The sequence below is a fragment of the Oncorhynchus tshawytscha genome, linkage group LG24 (genome assembly GCF_018296145.1).
Source record: "Oncorhynchus tshawytscha isolate Ot180627B linkage group LG24, Otsh_v2.0, whole genome shotgun sequence".
Classification (NCBI taxonomy): domain Eukaryota; kingdom Metazoa; phylum Chordata; class Actinopteri; order Salmoniformes; family Salmonidae; genus Oncorhynchus; species Oncorhynchus tshawytscha.
Window position 1 is genome coordinate 10743925 of NC_056452.1, and position 22494 is coordinate 10766418.

At 42.6% G+C, this 22494-nt stretch overlaps 1 protein-coding gene across 1 annotated transcript; it reads left to right on the forward strand.

Annotated features, from left to right (window-relative positions):
- The first annotated feature begins 351 nt into the window (after positions 1-351).
- dbf4b (DBF4 zinc finger B) lies at positions 352-18018 on the forward strand. Its single transcript, XM_024386942.2, has 12 exons — positions 352-540; positions 8310-8527; positions 8708-8917; positions 9171-9221; positions 9422-9491; positions 9804-9868; positions 10056-10101; positions 10234-10279; positions 15765-15896; positions 16093-16231; positions 16436-16572; positions 17618-18018. The coding sequence occupies exons 2-12, from the start codon at positions 8372-8374 to the stop codon at positions 18012-18014; spliced, it is 1449 nt and encodes a 482-aa protein (XP_024242710.2). The 5' UTR covers positions 352-540; positions 8310-8371; the 3' UTR covers positions 18015-18018.
- Positions 18019-22494: the final 4476 nt, after the last annotated feature.

The window sequence follows — 22494 nt, forward strand, 5'->3', positions numbered from 1 at the left end:
ATCAAAATAGTAATACACTTTTATCTTGACTAAACTCTCATTTCCCCCCACACAAAAAAAACTTCTCACTTGCTTAATAATTAATGATCTGCTTAAAGTGAACAGATTTTGGGCGGATTAAACTCTCTTGCTTCGCCTCTTCCTCTCTGGTTACACTAACTACCACTATAAAGATTATTATTATTATTCATTCTCCCATAAAAAATAACTAATGATGTAGGAAGATGAATTGATAAATGGTTCAAATGTATGATATGACAAATGTATTATTTATTTGTTGAATATCTATTCTAGGGTCACTGGTGCTATAATTTGAAATCGCATAGGCCTATCTAAAACTCCTCGCCTACATGCCCACACTGTTTGCCCTACTTGACTTGCCGTAGTATGCCCAATTGCCCGGATGACAGGGGAGTTTGAAAAACAATGGACTGTAAAAACCGGCGGTTGTAGCTAAAAGAGCTAACTAGTGCTATGATATAAATTGGAAACTTAAATTCGGCAAATTACAATACTAGCTAGATAATTCTGCAATGCAAGGTAAGTCAAATAATAAGCCTGTTGCTTACGTCATGTGTTTCCGCCTTTGTAACTAACGAAAAGTTAGCAGCTAGCCACAGATAAAATAGAAGGTAACTGACGTTAGCTAACCTCGAATGCATAGGTCCTACTAGTTGGCTAGCTACCGTTAAATGCTGAATTGAGCCCCTCTAGTTAACGTTAGTTGCCTGATAGACCCGACTGAAAATCACAGATTTCTGGGCTCCAATATTAATTTAAGCAGTACAAAAACGTGGGAAGTGCACTTACAAGCGAGAATGTTGAATATTTAACGTTACATTTGAACTTACTCTTCCGGTTTTTGTGCGGTTGCTCCGACCTTATTTAGGTCGAAATGTGAAATAAATATCCACAGGAAAGTATTGTTAAATTTCAACTGGCACATGTGCAAAACCATGTAAACACCTGCAAGACTTCGGTAAGTATAGACAGGTGGGTTGTTTAGCAAAAAAAGATGCATGAGCAAAACCGACAGGGTTGGCGTCGAATCAAAGGATCGTTAACAATATGTAGACTTTATGAAATGAAAACAAATACATTTGCACAATGAGCACTTGTCTATCATATACATCGTTAGTTGTTGTTTAGCTAGATAATTTTAGCCATGTTAGCATAGACGTGACAGACACAACACAATACTTGTTGTAAAGTAAAGATACCCTCTTAGAAAATGACTCAAGTAAAAGTGAGTCACACAGTAGAATACCACTTGAGTAAAAATATAAAAGTATTTGGTTTTAAATATGCTTATGTACTAAATATGTTTAAGTGTATATATACTTAAGCAGTGGTGGAAAAAGTACCCAATTGTCATACATGAGTAAAAGTAAAGATACCCTAATAGAAAATGACTCAAGAAAGTGAAAGTCACCCAGTAAAATACTACTTGAATAAACGTCTAAAGTATTTGGTTTTAAATATACTAAAGTATCAAAAGTAAATGTAATTGCTAAAATATACATAAGTATAAATCATTCCTTATTTAAACAAACCAGACGCCACCATTTTTTGTGTGTTTTTATTTAAGGATAGCCAGGGGCACACTCAGACATAATTTACAAATGAAGCATTGGTGTTAGTGAGTCTGCCAGATCAGAGGCAGTAGAGATGACCAGGGGTGTTCTCTTGATAAGTGTGAAATAGAAAATTGTCCTGTCCTGCTAAGCATTCAAAATGTAACTACTACTTTTGGATTTTAGGGAAAATGGAGTAAAAAGTACATTATTTTCTTTAGAAATGTAGTGAAGTAAAAGTAGTCAAATATAAATAGTAAAATAAAGTACCGATAATCCAAAAAACTACTTAAAGTAGTACTTGTTAAGTAAAAATACTTTAAACACTGTACTTAAGTATATTCCAGGCTGCATTACATCTGGCCGTGATTGGGAGTCCCATAGGGCGGTGCACAATTGGCAAAGTGTCGTTAGGGTTTGGACGGGGTAGGCTACCATTGTACAGTCATGGCCCAAAATTTTGAGAATGACACAAATATTAATTTTCACAAGGTTTGCTGCTTCAGTGTCTTTAGATATGTTTGTCAGATGTTATTATGGACTACTGAAGTATAATTACAAGCATTTCATATGTGTCAGACTTTTATTGAGAATTACATCAGGCCCCTTCCCTTTTTCCACATTGTGTTACGTTACAGCCTTATTCTGAAATTGATAAATTATTTTTGTCCCTTATCAATCTACACACAATACCCCATAATCACAAAGCGAGAAGTTTTTTGCAAATTTATTACAAATAAAAAAACTACTTATTTTCATACGTATTCAGACCCTTTGTTATGAGACTCAAAATTGAGCTCAAGTGAGTCCTGTTTCCATTGATCATCCTTGAGATGCTTCTTGATTGGAGTCGACCTGTGGTAAATTCAATTGATTGGACATCATTTGGAAAGGCAAACACCTGTCTATATAAGGTCCCACAGTTGACAGTGTATGTCAGAGCAAAAACCAAGCTATGAGGTCGACGGAATTGTCTGTAGAGCTCCGAGACAAGATTGTGTCGAAGCACAGATCTGAGGAAGGGTACCAAAAAATGTCCCTAACAACACTGGCCTCCATCATTCTTAAATGGATGAAGTTTGGAACCACCAAGACTTCCTACAGCTGGCCACCCGGTCAAACTGAGCAATCGGGGGAGAAGGGCCTTGGTCAAGGAGGTGACCAAGAACCCGATTGTCACTCTGACAGAGCTATATAGTTCCTCTGTGGAGAACCTTCCAGAAGGACAACTATCTCTGCAGCACTACACCAATCAGGCCTTAATGGTAGAGTGGCCAGATGAAAGCCACTCCTCAGTAAAAGGCACATGACTGTCCACTTGGAGTTTGCCAAAAGGCACCTGAAGGACTCAGACCATGAGAAACAAGTCTGATGAAACCAAGATTGAACTCTTTGGCCTGAATGACAAGTGTCACATCTGGAGAAAACCTGGCACCATCCCTATGGTGAAGCATGGTGGTGGCAGCATCATGCTGTGGGGATGTTTTTCAGGAGCAGGGACTGGGAGATTAGTCAGGATTGAGGGAAAGATGACCGGAACCTACTCCAGAGCGCTCAGGACCTTAGGCTGGGGAGAAGGTTCACATTCCAATGGGACGATGACCCTAAGCACACAGCCAAGACAACGCAGAAGGGGCTTCGAGCAAGTCTCTGAAAGTCCTTGTGTGGCCCAGCCAGAGCCCAGACTTGAATATCTCTGCAGAGACCTGAAAATAGCTTTGCAGTGACGCTCCCCATCCAACCTGACAGAGTTTGAGAGGATTTGCAGAGACGAATGGGAGGAACTCCCCACGTACAGGCTTATAGCATCATACCCAAGAAGTCTCAAGGCTGTAATCGCTGCCAAAGGTGCTTCAACAAAGTACTGAGTAGTAAAGGGTCTGAATACTTATGCAAATGTGATATTTCAACCAAAAAACATGTCATACATTTGCAAACCTTTCTAAAATCCTGTAACAAAAGTTTGGAAAAAGTGAAAGTCTGAATACTGGGGCAAACACAACACATTACTGAGTACTTAATGTTGTCAAGCATGGTGGTGGCTGCATCATGTTATGGCTATGCTTGTCATTGGCAAGGACCAGGGAATTATTTAGGATAGAAATAAACATAATAGAAATAAGCGCAACCAAAATCCTAGAGGAAATTTCTAACAGACACTGGGAGACAAATTCACCTTTTCAGCAGGAAAATAACCTAAAACACAAGGTCAAATCTATACTGGAGTTGCTTACCAAGGCAACGGTGAATGTGACTGAATGTCCTAGTTACAATTTTGACTTAAATCGGCTTGAAAATCTATGGCAAGACTTGAAAATGGCTTTCTTGCAATGCTCAACAACCAACTTGATAAATATTGAAGAGTTTAAAAAAGAATATGGTATTGTACAATTCAGGTATGCAAAGCTCTTAGAGACTTATCCCCCCAAAAATCATCACATTTTTCTTCCACTTTAACATTAGAGTATTGTGTGTGGATCATAGACCAACAAATGACAATTGATCCATTCAGAGGGTGAATGGGCAAGACCAAATATTTAAGTTTCCTTGAACCTTCCTTGGTGGTAGGTGCCAGGCACACCGGTTTGAATGTGTCAACAACTGCAACGCTGTTGGGCTTTTCACACTCAACAGTTTCCCGTGTGTATCAAGAGTAGTCCACCACCCAAAAGACATCCAGCCAAATTGACGCAACTGTGGGGAAGTATTGTCATCAACATGGGCCAGCATCCCTGTGGAACGCTTCTCCTTGTGGAGCACACTCGTCCTTACCCACTAAATCAAATCAAAGTTTATTTGTCACGTGCGCAGAATACAACAGGTGTAGTAGACCTTACAGTGAAATGCTTACTTTTAGGCTCTAACCAATAGTGCAAAAAAAAGGTGTGTGTGTAGGTAGGGAAAGAAATAAAACAACAGTAAAAAGACATTTGAAAATTTAATTGAGTATCCTTTTTATGTCTTGCGCAACTCTCAATAGTGTAACGTTGTTCCTGGATGTGCTTCTTCTTCGTTGCACAAATGAATAACCTCAACCAAATTCCATAGACTGGTGACATCCAGTGGACGTGGTAGGAACTGAAAACAGGTTCCTAAGAAATATCCCTTGGCAATGACAACTCAGGGAACAAAAAAATAAAGTCCTCAGGGTTTTGCCTGCTACATAAGTTCTGTTATACTCACAGAGATGATTCAACCAGTTTTAGAAACTTCAGTGTTTTCTATCCACATCTACTAATAATATGCATATCTTATATTCCTGGCATGAGTAGCAGGAAGTTGAAATTGGCAATGCTATTTATCCAAAAGTGAAAATGCTGCCCCCTATACCTTAAGAGGTTATTAAGTCCCAGGTTCCTTAGCTTACTGATGAGCTTTGAGGGTACTATGGTGTTGAACGCTGAGCTGTAGTCAATGAATAGCATTCTCACGTAGGTGTTCCTTTTGTCCAGGTGGGAAAGGGCAGTATGGAGTACAATAGTGATTGCATCATCTCTGGATCTGTTTTGGCTGTATGCAAATTGGAGTGGGTCTAGGGTTTCTGGGATAATGGTGTTGATGTGAGCCATTACCAGCCTTTCATGGCTATGGACGTGAGTGTTACGGGTCTGTAGTCATTTAGTCAGGTTGCCTTTGTGTTCTTGGGTACAGGGACTATGGTGGTCTGCTTGAAACATGTTGGTATTACAGACTCAATCAGGGACATGTTGAAAATGTCAGTGAAGACACCTGCCAGTTGGTCGACACCTGCCAGTTGGTCAGCACAAGCCCTGGTAATCTGTCTGGCCCCACAGCCTTGTGTATGTTGACCTGTTTAAAGGTCTTACTCACGTCGACTACGGAGAGTGTGCTCACACAGTCATCCGGAACAGCTGATGCTCTCATGCATGCCTCAGTGTTGCTTGCCTCGAAGCGAGCATAGAAGTGATTTAGTTTGTCTGGTAGGCTCGTGTCACTGGGCAGCTCATGGCTGTGCTTCCCTTTGTAGTCTAACGGTTTGCAAAACCTGCCAAAAAAGATGAGCGTTCAGTCATATCAGTTTTGATATCATTAGATATTTTCTTTACCTGTTTAGACAGTTTATTCTTGCCCGTGCGAATTTCTGTTAGTGGTGTCTCTAAACTTTAGACAAGTCGTCAGCTTCTTGGTCCATGGCCGTGTTGTTTTGCTGTGTTTGTTTGCTCTTTCTAGGTTTAGTATTTGCCATAACATGCAGTTGCCAACATAACGTTTCAGTTATTTCTTGATGTTGGTCAAGTTATTTTCTACTTAAGAGGCATTCTTTTCATGAAGGAAGGGAATGCCATATGGATCACCTTCACCTGACTACCTTACGGCCGACATACCGGAAATCGTCTCAAATCTATTAATTTTGGCATTACAGATGGAAATCTGATTGACTCATGGATGCCAATTTTATATCTCTGCGCTAACGCTAGTTAGCAACGTCCTTCAAACTGCATGCAGACACACAAATGTTATCCATGAGTTCATCTGACTCTGGGGAAGTAGATAAAGAGCCTCATTGCATTAAAGGGAACCTTCTGTATTTTGGCAATCTCATTCCGCTACTGGACGGAAAAGATGGGGTGGGTTTCACAGTGCATAATGCGTCATTCACATTACATCTGAGCTGTCAATGGGAACTGTCCGCAAAGGAGTGATATAGCAGCGCCCCCTTGCTGTTGAAGGCTTCGTTGCAAAACTGCAGCAAGAGTCAATGGAACAGGATGTTACCATACCACAGAAAAATATGTGGTTTTGTGCGATTGCTTTATGAGATAGCTAGCAACTTGGAAACAATTAACCATAATGGTAATGTTAAACAATACACATTGGCTGTTAAAATAATATTTTATATGGCTGTTTCCTCCCATTTTAGTATATTGTGATGGTTATGACGTTTTGTTTTTTCTTATAATTATTAGGTGGAGGTCGCTAGCTACAGTATCTTCTACCTGGCCTAGCTTTTAGTTAGTAGTGATGCGAACTTGGCTCTTTTTAGTGACTCGGATCTTTTTGACTCGTTAAGACTCATTTCGTTATAGCACATATCTGGAGCCACCGAGCCGAAGGAGCGCTTATTAATTTGTCTGCAGCCATTGCTGCCAGCAGGTCAAACGAACAACAAAAATGAACTAGTGAGTCGCTCAGAAACTAATCATGACTCTCGCGTCAGTGAAGAACCGTTAAAAAAGGAACAATTTCACGAAATAGCTAGCTGCTGCGTAAGCTAGCTTGACTTGATAGAAAGTTAGAGAAACAAGTTGAGGAAAAAGTAACTAAGCAAAACATGTTTTATTATCACCCGAAACAGTGTGTTTCTCCTGTATTGAATGAAAAGGTCATATTTTGAAATCTCCCAAAATAATTAAAATCTCTCCTTACATTGTGAACTTTATACTCACCATCCAGAAACGGAACGAGAGAGCATGAAGATGACATATGGCGTAATGAAATACCCGATGTGTACGGGGCATGAGGGATGAGCAAACAAATCGTGATAGCCACACACACAGACCTGCGTTTTGAAGTCCGTTAATATTACTTTCCTGTGGATATTTTGTCACACATTTCCAACTGAATAAGGACGTAATCAGCAGATAGGTAGAGTAAGTTCAAATGAAGTTTATTCAACATTGTGACTTGTAAAGGGACGGTTTGGATGTTTTACTGTAAAAGTTAGAGACTAGTGAGAAAATACGTTTCACTCAGATTAACGTTAGATGGTACTTTATTTATTTAACCAACAGTTAACTCGGGCTACAAGTTGGTTCCACATTCCGCCAACGGAATGGGAGCGAAAAATAGTTTTGCTATATCAGATTGTTCTGGCAATTCTCAAATAGGAACTTCATTGCGAGGAAAGATGTTTAACATGCTTTTTACATTTGTATCACAAACCATTTTTGTGAAAATCATAATGCAATTGGCCCTTTATAGATCCATACATGCCCCTTGTAAGACCTTATGAGCTGTGAACCGTACATGATACAGACAACATTTTGGTGCCGTCATACTCCTTATAGTGTGCTGTAACAAGTGTCTAGATTCTGAAATGTGCATTTTCAAATAAATGTATTCAACATTTAAAAATATACTAGTCTTACATAAACATTTCCAGAGTGGTCATTGAAATTTTTCATGATGTGACCCATTTTATAAACGTATAGGTAGGTCATTAACCAATCACATTCCTCCTTTAGGATTGCACATTCATCAAATCACCAGCAGAGGGAGTTCCGTTTGAGTTTCCGTTGGTGGTGCTCATAAAATGTATTATAACTTCATAATTAGTAGAGAGCCCACTCTGGAAAATGTGATGTACTTGTGAAGTATATTGTTCCAAACAATATGTCTTAAAATGAACAAAATCAAAGAGTGTAGTTTTGAGATATTCATATTAAGATATTTGTTGTTGAATATATCTAGTCTAGACGTACATGTTACAGCACACTGTAAGGAGTATAATGACGACAAAGATGTTGTCTGTATCATGTACGGTTCAAGGATCATAAGGTCTTACAGGAGGCATGCATAGGTCTAAAATTGCCAATTTCATCATGATTTTCTAACAAATGGTTTGTTATACAAATATAAAAAGCATGCTAAACATCCCTTCCTCCGAATGCATTTCTTATGTGAGAATTGCCAGAACAATTTGAGAGAGAATCACCATTCAAATCAACTAAGACCAAGGTTTGTTTGTGTTATCCATATGCCTTGGTTTGTTAGGTTTGTCCCTGTGACCAGCAGTCTAGTCATTTTTGGTGTTCGTGGACCAGGACGGGATCACCATGCAGAAGCACCCACCAGGGGCAGGAGGGTGCTTCTTGGGTATGCTGTCCCCTGGCCATGGGGCAAGAAAGCTGGAAGGGAAATCTTTCTACCTGGACGCTGTGAAGAGTCGCCCTGCAGCCTTTCTTGCGGAGGCCATATCCCATCTCGGAGGGGTAGGAAAGCTGGGAGGAATTGGGGCAAATTAAGCACCGGGTGGGGGGGGGGTACCTTCCTATATATTTTAATTTCAGATTTTATAGTGCTAAACCTCAAGGTGGACTCCAACAATACGACATGATTATATGATGATACATGCAATGATACTTGGCATTATTTTGTAAAAATTTTTGCAGAGAATTGAGAGTTTCCTGAATAAGGATGTCAGCTTTGTTGTGACTGGGAGCCTAGAGGGACTCCGAAGCGAGAGGTTCGAAGTGACCCGAGGTGGGTCAGACGGGATGACCGGGGAGTGTCACAGCTCTCCCCGCTCCACCAAACCGAGAGAGAGCATCATGACCAGCACCAGGCAGCAGCGTCCAGCCACTGGCACTCCCAGACCAATGGTATGGCCTTCCATCCCAGTGCCATGTGACTATCCACATATGGCTGTCCACATATGGCTGTCCTATCCTACTTTGCGGTGCATTAACATCAAACCATCTGTAATATCTATTTTTATTCACAGAATATCATAGCATTTTTTTATATTCTGTCATCCATTCATGGCTTCTTGGATGTAGACCTTACTGTGTTAGAGAGCTTCTGCTTGTATTAAAAGGAACTGGTATGGGGATTCTCAACGCTTTGTTTCTGCAGGTTTGTGGCAGCCGCGGGAAGGCCCTGCTAGAGAAAGCCATTAGGAATAATGTGAGTGCTTTTATTAGGTTGTTTGTGGCCTGATTCCAAACTGTCTCCTACCCTTAGACAGGGTTAGGGCTAGAGGTTGATTTGAAAACGGGTTGTGATAGCCTTGCGGTTGGTTTCCATGTGTGGTAATGGATCTTCATTTTCCCATGCTGTTAGACCTTGTAACACGAAAACACTGTGTCAATGGTTTTATCTTTCAGGAACGGCTTCAGGGGAACAGTGTTTTGGCCAATGCCCGCTCTTGGGGAGTCAAGATCGTGCACGTGGACGGTATCCTTTTCACTATCAAACACCTACCTCTGTAGAACTCATTCTCGTCACTCATACCTTTTTAGGTTGACTAACTACTTTAACTACTCACATGTTGCCACAGGATCACCTTGTGTTAAGTTGTCCTACTGTTTGCGTGTCAAATGTAGCCCATTAATTTACATATCCAAGGAACCTCGTTCTTTTGTGCTGTATTGACCCTAAGCTGACAGCAGATGGCGTCAGATCATTTTCTTAGTCTAGCTTGAGCTATTTGGCTCTTACCAAGACTATGGGCCGTGTTATTAAATGTGATCCTTAATTTAGATAAAGATCTCCTGACGCATGTCCAACTATTGACAGCGGAGAGCTCCAAGGCCAGACGCAGGAAAACTGAGGTAATGTGGTACACCAACCTGTTAGACCTCGTCTATCCTAATTATTTTTTTTACAAAGAAAGAGATTGGACCTCTGTCTGCACCAGAAGCATGGTTAGGCCTAAATGTTACTTTTGTAATTTGCTTGTTTGAAATACTTGCATTAATAAAGGGTTGACGTTAACCTTTTCCCATTTTTGGGGTTTAGCTGAAAAATTCCAACAAGTATCCTGCTGTGTCTCGTGTCATCAAAGGTCAGTGAATGTTTAACTATTTTATTATTTTCGACTATGGAAATGTGCTGTGCTGTCTTGTAACTCCATTGACTTTCATGCTATTGATGCTAAATATATTTTTCTGCATTTTCTTTCTCCCTTGGTCCACAGCTGGTGCCTTGAAGTCCCCCTATCTGAAGGTAGAGGATTCAAGCAGGTGGGTCCCTCTCTCCTCCTCTCCATGCACCCCTCCGCCCTCTTCAGCTGCTTCTAAGCAATATGCTACATCCCATCTCCTCAGTCTTGGGGGCAAATCAAGGCCAAGTGCAACAAGACACTGCAAGATCTTTGTGGCTCCTCTGTGCGAGTTTCCCCTTCAAAAAGCCAACTCCACCTGACCCCCACCCCCCCACCCCACCTCCCCATGTAAAGATATCTTTCCCAACCCTTTCCCTCTCATCTCCTCTACTGAAGCTGCCTGGCCTGCACAGTGAGGGCTAAGGCAAGTGGGGAGCTTAGCTAGCATAGGCATTTAACATTTAATCACGACCTCCAAGAGGGTAGAGTGTGGAGGGGTGACTTGCTGCTGTTCTTGTTTAGCCAAAAGTCTGAATAACAATGGTGGGTTGCATTCCCATTGCCCTCTTCCCCAGAGTGTGCAAAATAATTGGTACAAGCCGAACAAATATACCAACATCCACCATGTTCCTTACACCAGTCTATTCCTTTGAAATCAATGAGTAAACACTATGGGGGAAAGGATAGTCGAACTGCAACCTTGGTGTTTATCAGGAGGTCAAGGAAGAGGTGGTGGTCTAGTCAGGATGGCTAACTCCTAGTAAGACATTCTGCGTTAGCGTCATAGTAGCTGAGCCTTGGAACAGAAGCAGTCCACAGTATGCCAGCTAATCACTCTGAAACCACAATGTGGGTGGTGATCAGTGATGTGCGGTGAGTTGAATGGCTGGGTCAGCACTGGCTAGTATCAAAGCCAGGTTTACTCACAAATACACCTTGATGAAGGCCAAGTTAACCATACAACAGATGGCTCCAACAACCAGTGTAACATAGGCTATTAACTGAAATTTACAAATAATTTTCACAAAATGTAATTACCAATCTAGCCAAAATACAGTGCCTTTGGAAAGTATTCAGACCCCTTGACCTTTTCCACATTTTGTTACGTTACAGCCTTATTTTAAAATTGATTGTTTTCCCCCCCTCATCAATCTACACACAATACACCATAATGACAAAGAAATAATAGTATTTTAGTTTTTTTTTGCTAATTTCTAATAAAAAAATATCACATTTGAATACTTACGTAAATAAGGTATTTCAGTTTTTTTAGCAAAAATGTCTAAACCTGTTTTCACATTTTTCTATTATGGGGTATTGTGTGTAGATTTGCTGAGGATTTATACTTTTTCAAATTAATTTTTTACGTCCATTTTAGAATAAGGCTGTAACATAGCAAAATGTGGAAAAAGTCAAGGGGTCTGAGTACCTAACGAAGGCACTGTACATGGCGGCATATTTCAATTTCATCTGACAAAATGACACACCGCTAGCTCGGCCATAGACCGATGTACAGTCGTGGCCAAAAAATTTGAGAATGACACGCACATGAATTTTCACAGTCTGCTGCCTCAGTTTGTATGATGGCAATTTGCATATACTCCAGAATGTTATGAAGAGTGATCAGATGGATTGCAATTAATTGCAAAATCCCTCTTTGCCATGCAAAATGAACTGAATCCCCAAAAAACTTTTCCACTGCATTTCAGCCCTGCCACAAAAGGACCATCTTGCATTATGTCAGTGATTCTCTCGTTAACACAGGTGTGAATGTTGACGAGGACAAGGCTGGAGATCACTCTGTCATGCTGATTGAGTTTGAATAACAGACTGGAAGCTTCAAAAGGAGGGTGGTGCTTGGAATCATTGTTCTTCCTCTCAACCATGGTTACTTGCAAGGAGACACGTGCTGTCATAATTGCTTTGCACAAAAAGGGCTTCACAGGCAAGGATATTGCTGACAGTAAGATTGCACCTAAATCAACCATTTATCGGATCATCAGGAACTTCAAGGAGAGCGGTTCAACTGTTGTGAAGAAGGCTTCAGGGCTCCTAAGAAAGTCCAGCAAGCGCCAGGACCGTCTCCTAAAGTTGATTCAGCTGCGGGATCGGGGCACCACCAGAACAGAGCTTGCTCAGGAATGGCAGCAGGCAGGTGTGAGTGCATCTGCATGCACAGTGAGGCGAAGACTTTTGGAGGATGGCCTGGTGTCAAGAAGGGCAGCAAAGAAGCCACTTCTCTCCAGGAGAAACACCAGGGACGGACTGATATTCTGCAAAAGGTACAGGGATTGGACTGCTGAGGTCTGGGGTAAAGTCATTTTCTCTGATGAATCCCCTTTCCGATTGTTTGGGGCATCTGGAAAAAAGCTTGTCCGGAGAAGACAAGGTGAGCGCTACCATCAGTCCTGTGTCATGCCAACAGTAAAGCATCCTGAGACCATTCATGTGTGGGTTGCTTCTCAGCCAAGGGAGTGGGCTCACTCACAATTTTGCCTAAGAACACAGCCATGAATAAAGAATGGTACCAACACATCCTCCGAGAGCAACTTCTCCCAACCATCCAGGAACAGTTTGGTGACATACAATGCATTTTCCAGCATGATGGAGCACCTTGTCATAAGTGATAACTAAGTGGCTCGGGGAACAAAACATTGATATTTTGGGTCAATGGCCAGGAAACTCCCCAGACCTTAATCCCATTGAGAACTTGTGGTTCTTGAGGTGGGTGGAAAAACAAAAACCCAAGCATTGATTATGCAAGAATGGGCTGCCATCAGTCAGGATGTGGCCCAGAAGTTAATTAACAGCACGCCAGGGCAGATTGCAGAGGTCTTGAAAAAGAAGGGTCAATACTGCAAATATTGACTCTGCATCAACTTCATGTAATTGTCAATTAAAGCCTTTGACACTCGTGAAATGCTTGTAATTATACTTCAGTATTCCATAGTAACATCTGACAAAAATATCTAAAGACACTGAAGCAGCAAACTTTGAAAATTAATATTTGTGTCATTCTCAAAATGGCACTAAAAGACCAATATATGGACAAATTTCATCAAAATAATTCGCAACGCAAACTCAATAGCATTTCACAATGGATTTACAATTCTTCCAATGCGCAAACACACACGATTATGTGAAATATTACACACACACACATATGATGAAATACGGTTGTAATGCCATTTTCATATCAACAATCGAAATCACCGAACAATGTAGTTGAAAATGTTGAGAAAGTGGCTTATCAAAACAAAATTCTAGCTTCAAAGCGATGTCTGGTTCAACAGTAGTCTAACCTTCAAATTGCCAGGGAAAATGCATTTGGGCCTAACATTACTTGTTAAGACTGTTCTTCTGGTGAACCTCTCTGTGACAGAGTTGGACAAGTCACAGCAGAACCCCATGTCCATTATTTTATTCTGTATGCGCACAGCAGGCCCACGGTTGCGGGGAGACGCATCCCCAAGGCCCATTATGTCCACAAAGCAAAAGTAAAAGTCTGGATAAAAAGTTTGAATTGGTGATGACGTTTCAGACAAGTAGGCAGTCCAGTACATGGTGATTGCATGTCAGGTCTTGTGTGTTGAGCTCCCGTGTGCTGCCTCTGTCTGGTCTTAACTTTCATTTATAGTTGACGTTCTGCTCTTCCACTCTGATGTTCCAAACGGTACGTTACATTATTCCAACTTGGAAGATTGTTCCGAGGTGCAATAGTGTCCAGTTGACAGGTTGTATTTGCAAGCTAGCTAGCTTTGTTCAGTTCAAGGGATGCGAGTGCCAAATTATGTAGACACACAAATGTTGCTCAGCTTACACCAGGCAATACCCACACAACATGTTTAGGCAATACGCATGTGCAAATATGAAATTGGCTCGAATGAAGCTACTTCCAAGCAAGGCAAAGCAGCAACACCTTTGCTGAGCCTGTCCATTAACAATGACTGTAGTCAGGAAAGGCTGCACATGTAAAGGATATTAATGGATTTGAATGGCTGGAAAGAATGAATACCCTGGCACCTTTCCTGAGGGTTTGAGAATAAATAACACCAGAATCATTGATTTTTAAAAAAAAAAACAGAACAAAAAATGACAATTTTGATTCCATGACCGCTTTTTAAAAGTAGATTATTACAGGGCACTTGCCTACCATGACTGCACGTCACAGGTGGTGATGCTCTGCCCCTGGCCTTTGTATATCCTCTCCACCACCCCACCCGATGCTAGCTTAGGAGGCTAGTGTTTCTGCCAGGCTGATTTCCTTAATTGAACTTTTAGAACTCCCCTGACTGTTAGGTAATGTGACGAGTGCCATCAGCGAGGCAGGCATTCGGGCTGCTCCCTGGGAGCCCAGGGCTCAAGCAGAGGATATGGTTTCTTCTGTTCCACCTTGCCTTTGCAAGCAGCCCTGCATTGGATTCAGTGGACATGAATGGGGACTCAATGTGCTAAAAGCAATTTTCAGCAGCCCTATCATTTAAGCTAATTACAGGACCATGCCTGCTCGGCTACGGTACTGGGCCCATTCCATGAGAAATTGAGCCCGTGGGCTGTGACAGCTAAACCAATGTGGTTGATAGCTGGGTCATGTTCATTAGGACACACCGTAGCAAAACATTCAATGGGAATCAAGAATTTCTTATTGGACAGTTGGTACTCTCTTTCTGAGCGATTTCTAACATTTTGTACCTACTAAACACAACCCAGGTCTTAGTTGGGGTCTGTTTGATACAAGTCAAGTCTAAGACCTTACTGCAGTGTACAGAATTTACAGTGCATTTGGAACCTTCCAGAAGGACAACCATCCCTGCAGCACTCCACCAATCAGGCCTTTATGGTCGAGTGGCCAGACGGAAGCCACTCCTCAGCCCACTTCAAGTTTGCCAAAAGGCACCTAAAGATCTCATAGACCATGAGAAACAAGATTCTCTGGTCTGATGAATCCAAGATTGAACTCTTTGGCCTGAATGCCAAGTGTGACGTCTGGAGGAAACCTGGCACCATCCCTACAGTGACGCATGGTGGTGGCAGCATCATGCTGTGGAGGTGTTTCTCGGCAGCAGGGACTGGGAGACTAGTCAGGATCGAGGGAAAGATCCTTGATGAAAACATGCTCCAGAGCGCTCAGGACCTCATACTGGGGCGAAGGTTTACCTTCCAACAGGACAATGACCCTAAACACTCAGCCAAGACAATGCAGGAGTGGCTTCTGGACAAGTCCTTGAGTGGCACAGCCAGAGCCTGGACTTGAACCCGATCACATATTTCTGGAGACTTGAAAATAGCTGTGCAGCTACATTCCCCTCCAACCTGACAGAGCTTGAGAAAAATGGGAGAAACTCCCCAAATAAATTTGCAAACATTTGGAAAAAAAACTGTTTTTACTTTGTCATTATGGGGTGTTGTGTTTTTAATACATTTTTAGAATAAGGCTGTAATAAAATGTGGGAAATTCGAGGGATCTGAGTACTTTCCGAATGCACTGAATGACTTATAACAGCATGTGGTCATGTACAGTGTAATCAAGCGTTATCCAAGTGTATATTTTCTGCTGTGCAATGACTTTCACCTTAGATCTAATTGTAGTATCCAATTCTCTCTCCTATTTGTTATGGAACCAGGAAATACAAGGCCCTGCACATGCAGTCCATGACCTTTCCCAATCTGTGCTACTCTGGCCGGTTCAGTCCTTTTGAGCCCCCTGCACCCCCCCAGCCTGAGAGAGTAAAGGAGCAGGAACAAAACAAAGCCAGGTATAACACACTGAACAGGCCACAAGCCTAACCTTACTGGCCTTGGAACTCGGCCATTGCTTGTTTTTATCTCTACGACAGCCCAGCAATGGTGCACTTTTGATGTTGGTGTACACATTATATGGTTCAGACAATACATGTATGCCTTTTTATACAGAGGGAAGACACTTCTAACTTTTTTCCCCCCATTAAATAGACAGATAATTAAGAGTTTGAGTACAAGCCAGGACAAACCTCGAAGCCCTCTCCCACGCAACCCCTCACTTTGCCGGGCACGCAAAAAGAACCTGGGCTACTGCGAGTGCTGTCATGAACCCTTTAAGGACCAGGATGAGGTAAGACGTGTATCAAAGTCTCTTTTTTTTTTTTTTTTTTTTTTTTTTTTTTTGTCTCTGTTTTGTCTGTTAATGTCAATTTTGTCTCTGTTAATGGTTTGTTTGTAAGCTTGTTTTTTGTATGTGTCTGTTTTTGTCAATGTCAATATTTTTGTCTGTATTCTATTTCTTTCACTCCTCACTACGTTAACTCTTGTCTGGCAGCACTTGCAGTCGGCTCAGCATCGTGGCTTTGTGCAGGACCGCTCCCACTACAGCCTGGTGGACCAGCTGGTGGCTGACATGGAGCCGGGCTTCGCCCCCTGTCCTGCCCCAGAGTCAGCAGCCACAACACTGCTCAGGTAAAAGCCAGGCCTGTCCACTAACGTGGCATTACGTCTTACGTCTGTTGGCGCCACTCCTCCGCAACGCTCGTCCCTCAACAGACCTGTCTTGTAAAGTCATTGAACTAATATGTTGTGGAACTCCAATTCAAAATCTCATATCAGAAAGCATCTGCCATAGGAAATTAAAATGTCCTAATTTCTGAAATTATTGCGCTCTCCTATGGCTATTTATGAAACAGGCTAAATTACACGTGATAGGGATTCAATAATTTGCAAATCAAAACAAAGCGGTGGCTACCTGCAAAAATGATGGCCGCCAGGTGTCTTGATCAGCTGCTTAGCTAACTTGTTGTAGCTAGCTTACTGACATAGCTTGTTTTAAAATACCCTGAAGTTGTAGCTAGACACGCTGTCCCAAAATGAAGAGGGACTGTTATCAGAAATTAGTCCGCTTGTTTCTCCTCGTTCGCTTAGCTACTTTGCAACGTTGGGTCAGCTGAGTGCAGCAGCAGTTGACTCCGGAAGCTACTGCACTCACTCACGGCAGAACAGGCAGCTGCTTCATCGTGAAATTGTCAAACTTCAGAAATTCTTCTCCATCCTTGAAGCACTAGACTCCTGAGCTAAATTTCTTTTTTTTAACTAAGACTTCCAAAAAAAACGCCAACATTACACAGATGTATTGTTTTAGCTTAGATTAATTCACACTGTTTTGAGGCAGACATGGGGTTCAGCAGACAATGTTACCAAGGTAATATTTTCAAATATTATTTCAGCACATTGTAGACTAACTAATTTTCATCTATCCCATTACTCTTTGCAAGATACGAGACATATCGGTGCAGGCGGAATCGTCACGGTATCTGGCGTAAGACAATGCTAACACGGTTTAGAAGTACCCTGATACAATAATGCAATCCAAATTATAATTGGAGGTTGGATTAAAATCACTTAACATTGTGCCATACCATTCACATGTACCATGGTTATTTCTCAGAAATGTTCTCTTTTAAAAAATGATCTTCTAAAAGTGGTTTTGTGCTTTCTGCTGCCCTATCAGGTTGGAGACTACCCCACTTCTACTACAACTGTCCCACAGCCCCTCCGAGATGCAGACGCACAGTGAGACGGAGCACGCCATCCAGGCCCTGCTTACCCAAGGCTCACCGTCCAACACCCTGGACCCGGATCCAAGCTCTTCCACTCCGAGCGTAGTCCCCCTGTCATCCCATGCCCAGCCTCTCCCCCCCTGCCCTGACACCCTCAGCCTACTCCTCCTGCCACCCCTCCCCCAGCCTCTCTCCTCCTGCCCTGACAACCACCCTCCCTCCCCTGACACTCTTTGTCAGTCCCCCAACCTAGCCCCCTACCAAACCACTCCCAGCCCCTTTCCCCTGCCCCAACACCCAATGCCAGCCTCCCAGCCCCTACTCCCAGCCTCCTGTACTCAGCCCTAAAACCATGTTTCCCTTTGAGCCCATGTCCCAACCCGACAGCCCCTACTCTCAGCCCCCAGTCCTCAGCCCCCAGGTCCTGCTTCAGCCCCCCACTCCTCACCATCCCACAGAGGGGGAAGATATGGAGATTGACAGCCATATGTCAGCATCCGCAGAGGTGGAACCAGTCCCTCAGACTGTCCCAGGTCGGTCTCGCTCCCTTCCTCGCCTCTGGATCACTGCAGCGAACGCAAAGAAACGCAGCCGATCAGTCAGTCCTGACACCAAGGCCTGCAAGAGGATAAGGACCTCCCTGGCCAACCGTCATAAATCAAAACCCATCTGGGGCTTCAACAGTGCTGGTTGGATAAGGAAGGAAAACCAGCCCTTAGTACCACCTACATATACTGGCAATGGACATGAGCTTGTGGCTAAGGCCTGCTCCCTGCCCAAAGAACTAGGAACTGCAGAACAAAGACCAACCCCAGATCAGCTGGAAGTGAAGGGAATATCACTGGTGCCAACAATGACACAAGAAAGAATAAACAAAGTTGGGAATGGTGTGGGCATCCGAGCAGCCAACCACTGTCACTCTGTGCCCATTTGTGGCCCGGGCCATGCAATATGTCCTTTGTTGAAGGTGGACAAGATAACCAGTTGGCCTCCAGTGGAAGTGTTTGGTACAAACCGACATTCTTTGGCCACATCCGCTCGCCTATCTTTGGCCACATTCCCAAGGCTTCCTGTGAATTCCACAGGCAATCCGTCAGGTCATATGGATCATTCCATCTTCATGGACCGGGGTGTTCTACAGCAGCATGCCACAGCGACTCCAAACATCAGTGCTTCTTTCCCTCCCCAGCTTCTTCACCACCCTTCAGATAGACCAACCCACTGCCCCGCCTCCAGCCAGGACTCAAACCGCTGCCACTCCCAGTCCATCACCTCCATCTGTATCGAGTCTGCCCTGCTTCCCGACCTGGCCGTCCCCTCCGACTCGGACTCGGACTGGGAATGCGATCTCATGTCCCGCCTCGGCCCCCCTGCCGCCACCTCCGCCCCTTCCACCCTTTCCCTCCCGCAACCAGCGGGGAGCCACCACCAGCAGCTGGACTTGGAGCTACTACAGAGACCCTGCAGCACCTGGACGCTGCACGACACCAGCTATGAGTCGCATCTGTGCGCTGTGTTGCAGCAGCCCCTCACCCCGCTGCCGGACCCCTCTCTAGTGTTTTCCAGGACAGAAAGGCAAAGTCTAGAAGTGACTCAGCACTGACTCGGGAATGACGGGAGATGGGTTGGTTACTTGACCCATCGAAGTCTCAATACACAAACTTTTTGACCTACCTAGTTTTACATATGAAGTCGTCAAACAAAGTGAACAGACATAACAACAAACATCGCAACGAATAACATTGACGTTGAAGCTTGTATTTGTCAGGGACCTACCCAAAAATCGATGGATTATTCATGATGTATTACTGCAGAATGCCGCAATTACATCCTTATAACACTGACTTACGAGGACCTGATGAGGATCCTATGGCCTTGTGTTTCTGGGCCCATCCCTGATCCATTAATAATTAAAGCACCCAGGCCATATTTTGTCTCATGCAGACCTTTGTCTTTCAGCAGCAATCTCTGAGAACAAGCAACGGTATTGAGAATTTAATGAGTCTCTGCTGGAAGGGGCATTACTCAATTAGTTTAAGTGCTGCGTCTGGATCGGCTCCCAGTAGTGCCGGTGTTGATGTTCAGACCGGGCTAAAGAGTTAAGTGAGTGAAGGACTCGACAGGACTCTGCAGTCCCGGCCAGAAACTCTTGATTAATCCTGAAAGGGCTTCTTTGAAGGAGATCCAACAAAAGGGACTGGATGGGTGAAAGGGATATGGGGGCTTGCCACAGTGCACTCACCACTGATGGGATCTCCACCATATATATTCCTTTGACAACTGTTTCATAATATTGTTTGCCGACATAGAGTTCCAGACATATGAGCTGTGCTTGCAAGAACTGTTTTTTTTTCAGAGTTAAAAACTACTGATAAGTGAAGTGGGTGTTTGCAACATTTTCTGCCTCGTTGTGGTACTTTAATGTCTTTGTCCAAGTGCAACAAAAGACTGACTCCAGCAGAGTATTTGGTTTTTTTTTCTTCACTAATTATGTTGAATATGACGTTATATCTCAAACTGAAGAATGGTTTTATAAAATGTGCTTTATTTCTGAAAGGTTTGTCAGCTTTCAGCCTTTCACAATGTGAATGCATAATGTCTCATGTTGGTTTTAACAAAATGTTTAAAAATTAAAATATATACAGTACCAGTCAAAGGTTTAGACACACTTACTCAATCAAGGGTTTTTCTTTGTTTTTACTATTTTCTACACTGTAGAATAATTGTGAAGACATCAAAACTATGAAATAACATATGGAATCATAAAGTAACCAAAAAAGTGTTCAACAAACCAAATATATTGTATATTTGAAGTTCTTCAAAGTAGCCACCCTTTGCCTTGAAGATAGCTTTGCACACTCTTGGCATTCTCTCAACCAGATTCACATGGAATGCTTTTCCAACAGTCTTGAAGGAATTCCCACATATGCTGAGCACTTGTTGGCTGCTTGTCCTTCACTCTGCGGTCCAACTCATCCCAAACCATCTCATTTGGGTTGAGGTTGGGTGATTGTGGAGGCCAGGTCATCTGATGCAGCACTCCGTCACTCTCCTTCTTGGTCAAATAGCCGTTGCACAGCCTGGAGGTGTGTTTTGGGTCATTGTCCTGTTGACAAACAAAATGATTTTCCCACTAAGTACAAACCAGATGGGATGGCGTATTGCTGCAGAATGCTGTGGTAGCCATGCTGGTTTAGTGTGCCTTGAATTCTAAATAAATCAGTGTCACCATCACACCACCTCTTCCATACTTCACAGTGGGAATCACAAGTGCGGAGATCATCCGTTCACCTACTCTGCGCCTCACAAAGACATTGCGGTTGGAACCAAAAATGTCACATTTGTACTCATCAGACCAAGGACAGATTTCCACTGGTCTAATGTCCATTGTTCATGTTTCTTGGCCCAAGCAAGTCTCTTCTTATTATTATGGTGGCCTTTAGTGGTGTTTTTTTTTGCAGCAATTCGACCATGAAGGCCTGATTTCAGACAGTGTCCTCTAAACAGTTGATGTTGAGATGTGTCTTACTTGAACGCTGAAGCGCATATTTGGGCTGCAATTTCTGAGGCTGGTAACTCTAATGAGCTTATCCTCTGCACCAGAGGTAACTCTGGGTCTTCCTTTCCTGTTGCAGTCCTCATGAGAGCCAGATTCAGCATAACGCTTGAGGTTTTTTTGCGACTGCACTTGAAGAAACTTTCAACGTTCTTTAACTTTTCAGTATTGACTGACCTTCATGTCTTGAAGTAATGATGGACTGTTGTTTCTCTTTGCTTATTTGAGCTGTTCTTGCCATAATATGGATTTGGTCTTTTACCAAATAGGGCTAGCTTATGTATACCATCCCTACCTTGTCACAACACAATTGATTTGGCTCAAACGCATTATGTACTTTTAACAAGGCACACCTGTTAATTGAAATGCATTCCAGTTGACTACTTCAGGAAGCTGGTTGAGAGAATTCCAAGAATGTGCAAAGATTGAAGAATCAAAATATATTTTGTGTAATATGTCTAATTTCATAGTTTTGATTTCTTCAGTATTCTACAATGTAGAAATAAAGAAAAACCCTGAAATGAGTACGTGTGTCCACATTTTTGACTGGTTCTATATATTTGCTATAGTATACTTTTAGACTGGCTTTGCTTACGTGAGTGACTAGATTCAAACCATATGTCAATGGGTCAAACCTGGGTCTCCTGTGTGCCACAACAATTTGTCTGCTTGGGGAGCTAACAAAGTATTTTGATACGCAGAAGACCCAGGTTTGAAACCAGTTAGTCACATTGGTGCTGTGGGTCTCTGCGAGGAACAGGTGGTTCAGTGAATCAGATTCTGAATAACCTTGCCTGAGACTTGAAGACTTGTGTTAGCTTCCCTAGGTAATACCTTGGAGGCTTAATCCTGGATATGGCCAACAATTCTCATTTTTGACTGTATGGTGGAATTAATTTGACTGTGTTATATTTTTAGGAATAATAAAAGTTGAAATATGTTCTATGATGGGAGTGACACTAGGATGCCAACAAATGAATTCTATGTCGTTTTAATGGGCTTTCTCCATTCTGATTGTTTTGTACTCAACCAAACTAGGACCGAACTGAAAGCAAAGTCGTCCAATTTGTAGAACTAGTTTATGTAGTACTGTATCAACGTATCATTTTAGACGGTATAGTGAAAATTCATACATGAAAATACTATCACGCAGCCCCACTTTCACTCAACGGGCTTACACAGTCTTGTGCAGGAGACAAGGATTCTAACTCAGTCATACACAATAAGTACACTTCTTGATCAAGAGGTTTACAGCTGGTTACAGCATATGTT